This window comes from Notothenia rossii (genome assembly GCF_949606895.1).
Source record: "Notothenia rossii genome assembly, chromosome: 2".
NCBI classification, from domain to species: Eukaryota; Metazoa; Chordata; class Actinopteri; order Perciformes; family Nototheniidae; genus Notothenia; species Notothenia rossii.
The window spans coordinates 16989492-17003659 of NC_136904.1; the positions used below are offsets into that span (position 1 = coordinate 16989492).

Below are 14168 nucleotides of genomic sequence, written 5' to 3' on the forward strand. Positions count from 1 at the left end.
ATTACGTGGTCACCACAAAATAAATGTTTGATTAGGTTACTTTTTATTCATCAAGCACAACAAAGGCACCAACAAAAGACTCATATTAAAAACAACAGCTAGATCTGTTTCCAGGCACCTTGGCCCAGTTTACTCAAGATATTCCACCTTGTGAGCAGTTAGGGTTCATTTGGGGTATTTTTCTTCCTAATAGCCAATACTGATTAAGCATGAGCCTCTCATACTAGTAGTAGCTTACTTTTGTACGGTGATGGTGGTTAACAAGTTTTGCAAATTAATTAATTTGGGGCTTTTGGCACTATAAGCAAAGTGTTATCTATTTCCATTATATTTGAGAGAAAGCAGAGGCAGGGATTTGCTTTTTAAATGCCGGGTTGAACTGTCTTTTTTTGCCTACCATTATGTTATGTTTGCAAAAAATGCATAAGGCCCTTTCTGAGGGTAATGACAAGTTACAATCAGTATAGTTTTCCTAAATAAATGGACTCAATCAGTCAGAACGTAACACAGGTGTTATTTAAGCCATCCTTCAACACAGGGCCAAGCCTACTTTCTACAAGGTTACCCAGACGCCCTCAATTTCATCTGTTCCAGGAATTGGTGCCAAGACTTTACCGCATCAATAATGCCAGAGTAAAACAGAGCATTACCATCACAGACTGGCCAATGATTTTCAATCACCATGTCTTAAACCATCCAGACTGCAATGCATCCTAGAAACCTGACACCTCAGGACAGTTTTCACCATCTCATAGTGCCTAGTTTACACCAATAGGGGGGCCACACTAAGACGTACCTGCAAAACCTAATGAGAAATCTGACATTATGCCCTTTGTATACCTGTGATCACATGGTACAAGAGGCTACAAAAGGAAGCTAACTCAGGAGGCAATCACTCTGCTAAAATCCCCATCAATCTAAAGTCTATTGACAAAAGTCACATGGTGAGGCTCATGTGTCACATTCCTTTTCATCAAGTCCAAATCCCTTCTCACCTTTGTGCTTTAGCAAACCCAATGTTTAAGGTTACCCTCTATCACCATCACATTCCTCAAAGAACAACTGGCAGGTCCATCGCTTCGACATAAGAGCAGAGAATTAAAAAGCTCACCGCTGGTACGATGAAACATTGTCATTTTAACCACATATCACAAAGAACTAAGCTGTACAAATCCAAACGATATCATCAATATCGATACAAAATGTGGCTTTATTTGGCTCTGGAAAGGCAGTATCAAGACATGATACACCATCCATCTTTCACATGAAGAATTAACATGTGTTAAGGACAGGCTGACAGCTGGATCAAAATGTTCATAATAAACTGAATGCCATGTACAGCTATAATAGATTGAAAACATATAACCACATGTTGCCAAAATCCTTTTAGGGCAAGACAAAAGGCAGTTCATAAAATAAAGTCATGCTGTTTAATGAGGATTGCCACCCTGACTTCTCAATTAGACCGTAAGCTTAGAATCAGCCTTGGATGTTAAATTACACAAGTTATGTAATAGGCGTTTTAGTGGTGAAAATGTCCAGCTGTTCTGTCCACTGATATCAGGACAAACAACTTCCCCCAAAGCATCCCTTTACTTTTGCAAGCATGGAGGGAATGTGGACCAAAATGGTCAGAGAGAAAAGCTTTTCATTCTTTCACCAGAGTGGTGAGGCAGAACACAATTGTGTGCAAAGCCTCCAGCCCCTACTGACCTTGTAAGACCTGCAATAAAGTTTGGTCATTTAGACACTCGGGGTAAGGCAGTGATACTGGGAAACAGCAATTCAAAGCATTTGTGTGTGTGTGCGTATGTGTGTTGGCACACCACTCGCAGCAGCCCCCACTGCTGCCTCTGTGTCCTTCAACTGAGCATTTCTCAGGTATGTGCAAATTTTACGAGCTTCCAGATAGACCCTCAAGCTGGTCTAAGTGTCATTTTAAAACAAACTAGTAAAGCTTACTGCCAGCCTTTATTACCACTTAACTTTTTACTATAAAGCATGTACACCACTCAATGAATTAATAAACAATATGTTCCTTTTAAATACCAGAAAATATCTGACTTATAACTGATCATTTACAACATCACATGTAGTCAGGAACAACTTCAAAATAGTTCACGTTAACCAGCTTAAAAACTCAACAACTGTTACTCACTCCTAATTGCACCCCATTAAACCAAAGTTCATAACAACTATTCCATTATTGCTGGTAATGTTATAAAAACCCATTTTGTTCTAACATGGGAGCAAACATTTATAATAATGTTTTTAATCTGTTTAAATAAAAACATTTTTAAATCATCAGTTATTGTTCTGCAACTCAACAATAACTTTTTGGACCTCAGAACAGAGGATGAATGAACTTTAACGTAAAATAATCTTCCACTATTGAAACACATGGAGACAAGGACTATTATCCTATGTCAAGGCTTGCTATTGTCTTCCTTCAAAGTAAATCCACATCTCAGCAATAATAAATATGCACATTTAACAGCATTGGGTGGGGGTACAAAGATGACCACACACACAAAAGTGGCACAGCAAGATGCATGGCCCATGGTGTGGGAGGAGGGGATATAATGTCCCAAAAGACCAACTCTGCCTGAAGCTTCTCCTCTCCCCCCTTCAATTTCGAGGCCAACTTGCGCAGCACTGGAGGAGAAAGCATTCCAAAAGAACAATTCCTCAAGCGGTCAGGGTGCAATAACATGAAAGCCCGGCCTCTGAATAGGGGTCATCTGCTCTTTAGCCGGTATCCTGGACAGATCCTGACCTTTCAGATCTGCTGCTCCTTCATTACCACACCAATGGGCATATATCCCCTCCACAGCATCTATTTTGGGGTCTTACTTTGAAGACCCTTCCTCCACTACCACCAAAGCTGCTTTGATTGCAACGCTGAGCAGCAAAAGAAATAGCCAGAATATAAGACATCTCATTGCCTGATTATGATTGAAGTTGTCCATCACACTCTTATGTTTCCATGGTGACTGCAGCATGATACTTACTTGCGATTGTTAGACGGGCTTTCTGGCTCAGGATTGCGCCATATTTGTTCTGAGCAAGGCACTGATAGAGCCCTTCATCTGATTTGTCTCCTCTCCTGCTCTCCACCTCCGAAATAAAAAGGGAGCTATTGGAGAGCCGGTACACCCGGTCGTTCTCCAACACTTTTACTCCGTTTTTGAGCCATCTGACGTGGATGGGTGACTCTCCATGTGCCTGACAGTCCAAAATAACAGCTTCTTTCCGCATGGCGGTGACATCATGGGGCTCCTTGATGAAAAATAACTCACTAAAGCATAAAACACCTGCAGAAGGAGAGAGAAAAAGCTAATTAGAAGTGAATGATGCTACCAGCACCAACAGAAGTTCAGTGAAAACATCTAAGGCATTGAAACAGTTATTTAAAGTCAGGCTTTAAGTTATTTTAAAGAGTTTATACTCAGTAAAGGAAGTTGTGGCTCAGCTTCCTTTGGATGGATATTATCACTGTTTATAGTCTCAGTTGGATACATGCGTGGGACTAATTAAAACACCCTGCTATTGGGTGAGATACAACATGCGGGAGGCTTGCAGGCTACTGTCCTCTACAGTAAATCACATTGTAGCTTTCTTTCTGCACCACTTTAATCCAATCACTTACGGCTCATAAAGTCACTAGCTGAAGGTGAAACTGTTTGATCCCATTAGTCTCTTTGGTTTACACAGAAACCTATTACTAACTGAACACTCAGCATGAGCTTTATGTAATGTTCCATTAATTGGACCTTTGAAAAGAGACACAGTGTCATTTGTAACATGCTACGCTTCAATAGATCAACTGAATACATACAGGTTTTTTTACTATCAATTCAGAACAATTACATAGCAACCTGTTCTTTAAAGTCATCATCTCTTTAGAAGCAGGGCCACAGTATATGACTTCATTGAGCCGTATCGCCAACACCAACTTTAAGGCTGATATGATGTGTATTGATTTTGTACTAGCATTGGCCCTTTGTTGGACTGACACACTGCTGGGCTCTTATTTCAGCTCTGTAATTGGATAATCCTGGTTAGAAGATCAAAGACTCACACTGTAACTAAACACTCTGTACACTTAACAATATAACCCAGCTAATACTGCTCATTTTTAAACATCAATAGGATCGATACACATGGTAGGTATCGACAGCATGTTAATCCCCTTAATACTATATTTTGTCTATAGCTGTAGCTAAGAACAGAATTCAGAAGGAGTTATGGTGGGCTACTTTTGACTCCACTACATTTATCTGACACAAGTTAGGCTACTGTTTAAATAAAAGTGTACAAAGTATGTTCAAATAGCTTTACAAATTTCAACCTTAAAAATGCTACATATGGCTTGAACATATTCTTAATCATCCTCTTTGTCAGAATTACATAATAACATAACGCTGTGACAGGTCCCACTGAGAGTCCATGTGATACAGTACAGTACACTAGGCGACATTTTGTAAATAATACTTTACTTTCACTTGAGTAACAGTATAAAATATTTTGATAGCCTGATGTCTTACTCTTCATTAAAATCAGTGGTGTAAAGTAACTAAGTATATTGACTCAAGTACTAGTACTTCTCTTGAGTATTTAAATGTTTTTTCTACTTTGTTTTTCTACCCCTCTACAATTCAGAGGTAAATTCTGTACTTTTACTCCACTACATTTATGTAATACCTTACTTTGCAGAATTGGATTAATGATGAAAGATAATCAACACTTACATAAGACTTTAGTTACACCTGGAGTAAATCCACAAGCTTACAAAGTAATTAAAACTAGCTGCACCTTTACCAGCTTAAATTAATCAATGAATATAATCAAAACATAATGTTATATAAATTATTCTAAAATTGGGCTATCTGCATAATGAGTACTTTATTTTTATGCTGATACTTTTCTACTTTTACTTGAGTAACATCTTGATTGCAGGACTTTAACTTGTAACAGAGTATTCCTACACTAGTTCTACTTTTACTTCAGTAGGCCTACAAGTCAAGATCTGAGTACTTCTCCCACCTCTGTTTAAAGGTATCTGAGCACAGTAACGTTAGTGAGTTTTAAAGTCACATGACAGTTGAATTCGCTAACACACAACACATTCTCAGCCGGACATGACAATGGTCGTTTACATAAATAAAACATAACGTTAATTTATTAGAAAGAATCAATGTCAAACCGGTTAATCTAGATAACCTGATGACTTTCCAGTTATTCTGTCTTCTGATGTGACAGGTTTTGGTGAGAAAACTCTCAGTTGCGTTCAGTCAAGCTAACCGAGAGTGGTGTAAAGTAACATTTATAGTCAAGTATTTTATCAGAGTACTTCTTCCAGTTAAGTTTAATAGGTTTTAACGTTAGTCAGTTAGTTAAATGTAACATTAAAGGTCCGCAGTGAGCTGCTGTTGAGGCTCCTCACAGTCAAACATGTAAGCGACATACAGTCAGAGTGATAGGGTTTTAACTCTCAGAATAATATCGATAACGCTTCTTACCTGAGATTGGAAGAAAAACGACCAAGAACAGCAACCGCTGATATAATTTCCCTTTGACAGGCGCCATTAATACCTGAATTGTCTTTGCATGCTAGCTACTCTCTCATAGTTGTGTCCTGCAGATGAGCTGCGCTGATACTGAGCAGGAGGAGGGAGAGCAGCAGCAGGAGAGCAGTCCCCTCCGCTGGATCATGGATACCTCTCCATTCATCTCTCTCTCCCACAGACTGACGCTTTCAGTCCAGCGCCACCTACCGTCAGCTGTGCGTCACTTATATCATCTCCTAAACTCATGCATTTACACCATAAAGCCTGATCCCACTGCATACTAGCCTGCTAATGATGAATATGCAACTACAATTAAGTACTGCATTATTAGCAGAGGTGAAAAAAGTATTCAGATCCTTTACTCTAACTTAGTAAATGTAATAATACTACACTGTATTATCTGTCCTATGTCCTATATATGTCCATGTTGCACTGTTGGAGGAGCCTGTGACCTAAGTGTTTCATTGCCATATCTACACTGTAGCTAATGTGCAAACGACAATAAAGCCTTGAAACTGTAGAAATACTCTATTACAGGTGAAAGTCCTGTAATGAGAATGCTACTTAAGTTAAAAGTATAATCAGTACTCAAAGTATTGGGAGTAAAAGTACTCATTGCAGAAAAAAACCCTCTAAAATATGAAATAGAAAAGAAAAATATGTAAATGGTAAAGCAGCAAATCTTCACATTTTTGAAGATGGAACTATTTACATAAAAACATACTTTAACAATTAGCACCATTGCATCCAAATAATTAGTGATGTCAACCCACCTATGTTAAAGGCACTTAATGGATAGTTTGATCTACATCCATTAAGTTATTCTTATTTTCTATGTTTAAAACTCTTAAAGTAACTAAAGCTGCTAAATAAATGTGCCCGTAGTGAAGTAATAAGTACAATATTTCCACTGAATTGAAGTGGAGTAGATGTATATAGGCACAGAAAGAAAATACTCAAGTACCTCAAATGTGTACTTAAGTATGGTACTCGAGTAAACTGACTTAGTTACTTTCCACCAGTGATTATTAGTTGTATTTTTCAAGGTAACCAAATAAACTGGGGTGGTGGTGGTGCAGGCAAGCAGCAGCGACGTAGAGGTAGCTGCAGCAATAGCAGCAGCAAGCAATGCATAGAGAGAGGCAGGTTAAATAGAGCGGCATATTACGGAGAATCTGTTTGGTTGGTTGTAGAGTGGCAAGGGGCGTTATGAATGCAGCATAAGTGCTCAAGTTGACTGCCTGAAGATATTTAACTTAGTATTCAACTACAATCATCAGCTATGGCTCCTAGTTACTTTACCAACATATACAAACTACAGCTGAAACACTGCATGCTTTACATAAACAACTTTTGTATTGTGGGACTGAAACCAAAATAGTGAAGGATTTGTACATTATGTAACAGCAGGAGTTCAGCACTGGCTCCATCGAGGCCCTTTAACTCTTCCTTATCAATATTATTCTGTATTGATGAGAGCAGACCCCTTAGTATCAGAGACCAACTGCACACCAAATGGTCTCTATGGACTGAAAAAAAAAATGATAATGGAAATGAGTTTGTCCTCTAAAACTGGGTTCTGCAATTAAAGAGGAAGCATTGATAGGAGCAGGACAGCTGTTGTGTCAATGTGGATATTGATCCAATGTCCATCATTTATTGTGCATGCAGATCAAACCTCCCCTCCCACGCTCCTCCCCCTCTGTGAACCTTTTTCAGCAGCAGGACCGCGGCCCAGCTGGGATGTCCGGTCAATCAGAGAACAAAACACAAGAAGTGCTGAGAAAATCTGCACTCTACAGCAAAGACGTTCCTGCACTTGATTTTTTGGAATATGGATCCATGTTAAAGGTTCAAGCTGCCTTAATGAGCTGACACAAAGCAGTGTACTTTATGTAGAAAGTTCAGTAAAACGGCAACATTATAATCAACAAGAAACAGCAGACTTCTTCCTGAACTTGAAACTTAAATACAAACGTATCTTGAGTTGGATAACAGTTGTTTGTTTTAAAATGTCTAGAAATAGTGGGGAATTCTCAAAGTCCTGGTGATGTCTTTAATGTCTTGTATTGTTGGTCCCAAACCAAAATATATTCAGTTTAAAATGAGGAGAAAAAAACCGAGAATCATTTCCACATTTGATTTATATATATTAACAAATTAGTTGATGTTTATTTTTCTGTCGGGTGAATTATTATATTGGATTAGTGAACTTATCTTTGAAGCTCTAAATAAATGTAAATGAAATAGAAACAGGTCAAAAAAAGTCTCAGGAAATTGTTCAATTAATCAGAAATATATAGTATATGACCTTTTCCAACATATGTTAAAATCACATCTTCTGCTACAATCATGTCTTACACACACTTCCTAACCTGTAAGCTTGTCATGTTTCCCTGTGAATTATTTGTACTGCGTTATGTAACCAAATACTATATTCACAGGCACAGCCCTGGTGCGGTTTTAGGCTCTTCTCTTACATAACGTGAGAAAGTGAAAACCTCATTCATGGTCAGCGAGGCTCTCCCCAGGGTGTTTAATTAATCAAGAACTCAGTTTCGGCACCTGCCAATAGGGCACAGATTGTGGGTGGAGGGACGGTCAGCCTGCCTGTGAACTCGGGGTCAAGCTCTGCGGCCGGATCAATGGAGGAACAGCCATTATCAGGTTATGAATGTTGGTGAGGGTGAGGGTAGATGGGAGCCATTGGCTGAGCAGCGTGTCTTCCTGCTGCCACACGTGCCCATCCCCACTGACCCCCAGTAGTGTCCAAAAGGCCGGCCTGAATCCTGTGTGACCTTTTCCACTAACCCCGGTGCAGGGGAGGGGCTTTTAGTGCAACGACAGGGGGGGTTGTGGAGAATATAGGACTATGGCGTTTGAGCTGAGTCACAAAAAAGGCTCTGAGTCCTCTTCACATACCCTGCTGTTGTTAAAAACACTAGTTATGAACCTCTGCTCCAAACTGTTAACACAATCCCAGATTAATGTGACTGCAGCTAGTTTGGGATAAACAGCCAGACTGTGCTCTTAGATCTGTTACAGTCAAATGTAATTTAAAATAAATCACACAATCAAACCCATGAAAGACACTGCACACGTGTTGAACCACTCTTTGTCCAGACAGATATTGCAGGTCCATCTAAGTGAAGCTGGCTGTTGGTTATTTATTTGTTGTTATATATTGCTCATTTCAGTTTTATAAACAATGTTGAAATAATCTGAGGAACAACTGCATTGCACTTTCATACTTTACAATAATAAAATCAACAATTTAAAAAACAGGTTAAATTCATGACAGACAGACAACAGTTTGATAAAAAATTAGATTTAAAAAAAAAGATTTATTTTTCACTGCCAATTTTATTTGAAACCAGCCAGTGTTAAAGTTTGGTGATGCCTTAAAATACAATGTGCCTTATCGCCACTATCTGGAACGACTCAGTACTACAACACCCACACTTCTTTTTCTTTTTTAAAGGTCACCTATTATGCAAAATCCACCCTGTCATGTCTTTTATACATAAACATGTGGCCCCTCTGTGTAAAGAGATTCTGAAAGTTTCAGGAAAAAAGATTCGCTCACTTTTTGTCCTGATCCATTTATAAAAAAACCTGTCTGAAAATGAGCTGATCAGATTTAGGCCACTTTATGATGTCATAACGATGTTTCCGCTTGTGTAACCATTAGCCAATCACCAACCAGTAGCGTGGCGTGGGTAAAAAATTAGGGGAAGCCAATAATACGTCCTTTCTTTTGGGTCGGGGGTGTGGTGGTCAATGTAATAACGTAAACAGATGAGTGATTACAGCACCCGGTATCATTTTACACACATTTGTATCATACAGATGCAGGACTTACACACGCCTGTTATCTAACCGACAGGTCCGCACACACTCTCCAGCCGAAACTCTAATAAGCATTCATTCACAAACTAAACCAGGAAACCTTTAACGTTTTACGTCCGGTTCGCTCCTTTTTTCCTTGCTGTACACAGCTCCACTTTGGCCATTGGCCTGTCATCAGATTGTATTTGTTGTTGCTGCTTTAGTGGAAGTTTAGTACAATTATTTTTGATTAAGTACTCCAAATCTCCACCCTCCATAATTGCACTTGCTTCAGTTCCTTGCTACTTTCTAACGGCGGTGAGAGTGGTGAAGGGGCGCTATATATCTTCTATCGATTCAATTTATGATTCGAAAATTATAAAAGTAGTGTGGATATTATCAGGCTGAACAAAATGTGCATTTATCAAACAGGTTCGTTTTCCACTGACCTTATTTTGAGCTATTTTCCGAAATCCTGTGGAGAAATCCCATTGCTTTTTGTCGAGGGAAACCGAGCGCAGCTTACTTCCGGGTTTTAGGACGCGTCACAGCAACACTAAGTTGATGCGATTTGATTGGATTGTGAGGCAAGGGAAGCCAGCCGCCTCTGGCTTCCCTTAGCAAGGGAAGCCAATTTCGGCTGGCCTCCTCTCGCAACAGAGAGTGCAATCTACTGTTTCACCATAACATCTAGAGGGGCGCTGTTTCACTCTTTGTAAAATACCCAATGAGAATGGGGGAAAGACGGGCCGGCAGAATAATTACCGAAACTAAACGAAGTGTTTTTATTTATTTATTAAAATTATAACTACAATCCGAAAAAACAGGGGAAGCCTGGCTTCCCTTGGCCTCCAGGAGAAAACGGCACTGTCATCAACCAAGGTAACCCCCCCCCCCCCCCTTATCACCTGAATCTCCTCCTAGAGCACCATTGTGTTCTTTTTAACCAGATATCTCTCAGAGGGACGTGGGGAGTGGCTCCTTATTTTCATCTAAAGTAACAAACAGAGAATCAGCACTTTTGAAACAGGGCTGAAACAGAGGGGTTTATGAGATGCTACAATGATCTGTTGGGTATTTGGAGCCAAACACTTCAGAGACATATTTTGTTTATATCTGAGACCTATAATAACGTAATGAAAAAAAGTATAATAGGGGACCTTTAAACTAAAATGTCATCGTTCATAAACGCTGGACAGTCATCTGTAACAGCAACATTACAGCTGGCCTGGTTTACTACATACACGTAAATTCCAAGATAAAAACGAGTGTGTTGAAACAGGTTGAAACAGGCTGCATTTTTTGATTCCATAAAACAGAAACCCAGTCTTTAAATTGGTGACTCAAGCGGTATTTCCTGTTTGTGAGCTGCAAATGACATCTCCAATAAGCATCCTGAACATTTGATAGAATCTTCAAAATCGCAAACTGATTACAAATAAGATAAAACTGCAACAAAAAATGTATCAGTTTTTACATGAAGAAAGAAAAAAGTATCAATAATTAAGATTTTAACTTCTCAAATTAAGTCATTTCTATTTTGGTGCTTGTTAAAGCGTATACTCACTGAAGCCCATAGGAGTAGTTGTGCTACATTAAATAGCACTTATAGGTGCAACAGTACAGTGTGTCATTAACAATTTTTGTATTTATAGTAAACAGATTATACATACTATATATATATATATATATATATATATATAGCAGTTCAGGTAAAATGTGTAAAAATAACTAGAGATCCTTGAAACTTGAATACATTGTAATGTGGGAAGGAGGCCTTGCAGACTACAGATAACAGAAGGGCATCAAATCAACAGAGAAACACATCGGTAGGAAATTAAGACATGAAGACACTGGATGATTGTTTTAATATCTTTATTTTTCAAATATATTGATATTTAATATGGTGTATTGTATGTCATCAAATTGTGGTTCAACAGCTCATACAATTCATTTTCAACGTTTAAACTGTTGTGTTTGTTGCTGTTGTTCTTGTTGTTGTTGTTGTAATGCACTTATAGGTGTTATATTTAAATCCATAATAAGAAAAGTCGATATATCAGAAATTAGGGGGTGGATCTATTCATTATTCTTCAGTAGACCATAGTTATATAACAGTACTTCCATTTAGAGATCAAAACACCAATAAACAATCAAAATGACATTACAAACGAAGGCCTCTGTATTTAACTTTAAATATAATTGAAAGAAGAGACTGCTTATTTTCAGCAATGTTCACATGTAAACATTTAAACACGTGCACTTGAAGCATAGGATCGTTTTTGTTAAAAAGCGATTCAAGCAGTCTGCAGGCGACGGATTGGCAAAGATTCAGACAAAGTAAGACTCATGGATATTAACAAAGTGCTTGACTTTATAAAAGGATAAAGTATAAAATTGTGTTGTCAGATAGACTAGAACCAGCTCAACAATATCTGCTTTTAGCAACGACCTGTAAACATGGCAGGTAGTGTAAACGCATGTTTAACCATATAGAACATGTTAAAACTAATGCTGAAGTACAGTTACTTTCCTACAAAGGTACTAACAAGTGGTTACTCATTTTAAAAACAGTCAAATATCTGTACACATTTTGATAAGCGAAAAGTTTAAGGTGTACTCTTAAAAATAGAGCACAGTGCTGCGATCAGACACCCGTGGTGAGTAGAGGAAAACAAAACGATATGGTTGATACGGTCAGTCTGTCGGATATCTCTGGGATATATATAGCATGTATTCGTCACTCCGATACACAAACTACCAGTGTTACACTTGAGTCTGAGTGGGCACTGTGCCTCAAGACAATGCATTCATGTAGAGGTGCATCATTAACAGTTATTTGCCAATTTCACATTCTTTTTAAAAATAAATGCTTCACCATTTTGTAGATTTTTTATGTACAGTATATTTATGTAATAACTGAAAAAACATATCTAATAATGTTATGTCTATATGTACAATTATGCATCGTATTGCAGCACAATCTAACACTGCGCGTAGTGAGAAACAAACTAAAAATGTATAATATTGTTAGCCTTTTACTGGTCCTGCTATGTGTACATCACTACTATAATGATTAAATAATACACTTCCCTTAAGTTTAGTCCCTAAAACTTTTATATAACTTTCACATTTTTGCCAACAATGCTTCTGAGGTGCATACATTTGGGATTTGCATCAGTTTTTCTAATGATGATGGAATGAACATGTTTAATTATGTGTAGAATTGAAAGGATATAAAACACATTTACATTGGTTTTATTTAGATTGAATTGCCAATTTATCAGTCAGGTTTTTGTTTGAAACACCTTGCTGTCTTCATCTCTTATTTTATAGGACCAGAGTGTAGGATTTAGTGTTCCCCTAAAAAAACCCTCCCTCCATTTCAAGGCATGTGGAAGATCCTACTGTGGATTTCAGGTCCAATCAGATTGGTTGGCTAAATTTAATTATCCAGCAAAAAGATATGCAACTCTGAAAACATGTGTCATTTATCAGAGATTTGGAAAAGGACACACTAATGTTAACAGCTTTTGTTTGTTTAATAGTCAGTTTAATTAATTTAATCCAATTTCTTTTCAAATATGGCTTCTCAGACTCTTCACAGCACATGATGGTTAGCCAGCTTTAGCAAACACGACATCCTCTTTACCTTCCAATCATTTTTATTTGTGCAATTAATTTCAACACAAAAGATTGAACCTCCATATCCTGACTGTGTTTTAGTGTGGTTGCTATAGGCTACTGTAGAAATATGGGACCCGATCCCAATGATATGATATGATATGTAAGGCTTATTCTATTCAGTTTCAGGAGATGATATACTAATCACTGGACATTTAAAACCGCTGGGTGCTTCTAACATTGCTCCAGTCGGGGTAATGTCACGTTTAAAGGGATTTCAGACTTGTTTTGTTTACTTTATACATTAAATGGTATGGATAAGTAAACATGTTTTAATTGTTTAGCTCATATAGGAAGAGTTCCTTCTAATAATAAGTTAACTTAATGAATAATCTAACCCATGGTCCACTCTTTCCAGCACTACAACAGCAACAGAAGTCAAATGATTTCCCACTAACTAGAGTATGAAGAGAAAATGTCCCAAATACCTGATGATGAGCATAACAAGTTTTACTGAGGCAATTCAGCCCAAATGAAACAAATGTGTTTCTAAAAGTTATAGAGTACACAGCTTTGCATGTTCGCTTTGTAAACGTAAAAATACAGAGAGATTAGATACCTCCGTCACAACAGATTACATGTCCTTTCTCCATGTGTGCCACGACAGAGGAGTGAAGCGTGTGCGACTTTCCTTCATCCGTCACACAGCCGCAGGTTAACACCTGGATCTGAAGCACAGCTGGTTTCACTCCTCTTCAGCACATCATGCAGTAATGTCCGTTCAGCTCAATAACAGTTCAAGATCTAATCCACCCCGTCGAAGCCTTGTGCGTTCTCGATGGCGATGTGAAGTTTCTCCCTCAGCTCCTCAAAAGACTCATAGGGAGGCAGGTCCAGCCGATTGAAGCTTTACGAGGTGAAAGTAAAAACAGTGAGCAAATCAAGAAGAAAATCACTTTCCAAAGAAAACAGAAAGAGTAGGATAACCTCAAGCTGCTATTTGGTCATTCACAATTCTTAAAGGGACAGTTTGGATGTTTTGTATTGCGTGACATTTGGTAGTTCGGTTTAACCACAGAAGAACATTGCTTTGATTCCTTGCCGGTACTTCTGTCCGCTTCTAAAAAGTAGGAGTTTGCTTAACCG

General features: G+C 38.3%; 2 protein-coding genes across 3 annotated transcripts in view; both read right to left on the reverse strand.

Moving 5' to 3' along the window:
• The window catches only part of prtga (protogenin homolog a (Gallus gallus)), a 37631-nt gene extending 27707 nt beyond the window's left edge, over positions 1 to 9924 (reverse strand). Inside the window, exons 1-2 of one of the 2 annotated variants that reach the window (XM_079666557.1) lie at positions 9848 to 9924; positions 3012 to 3314 (exon numbers count right to left, since the gene is read on the reverse strand). In XM_079666557.1, coding sequence (XP_079522683.1) covers positions 3012 to 3258 — 247 coding nt within the window. In that variant the 5' untranslated portion in view covers positions 3259 to 3314; positions 9848 to 9924. Of the gene's footprint in view, positions 1 to 3011; positions 3315 to 5522; positions 5693 to 9847 lie in introns of those variants that run through there. The other variant, XM_079666556.1, reaches the window with a different exon arrangement.
• Positions 9925 to 11256: 1332 nt separating this feature from the next.
• Positions 11257 to 14168, reverse strand: part of nedd4a (NEDD4 E3 ubiquitin protein ligase a) — a 31876-nt gene continuing 28964 nt past the window's right edge. The window contains exon 29 of the mRNA XM_079663136.1: positions 11257 to 13929. Within this exon, the coding sequence (XP_079519262.1) occupies positions 13827 to 13929 (103 nt within the window). The 3' untranslated portion in view covers positions 11257 to 13826. The remainder of the gene's footprint in view (positions 13930 to 14168) is intronic.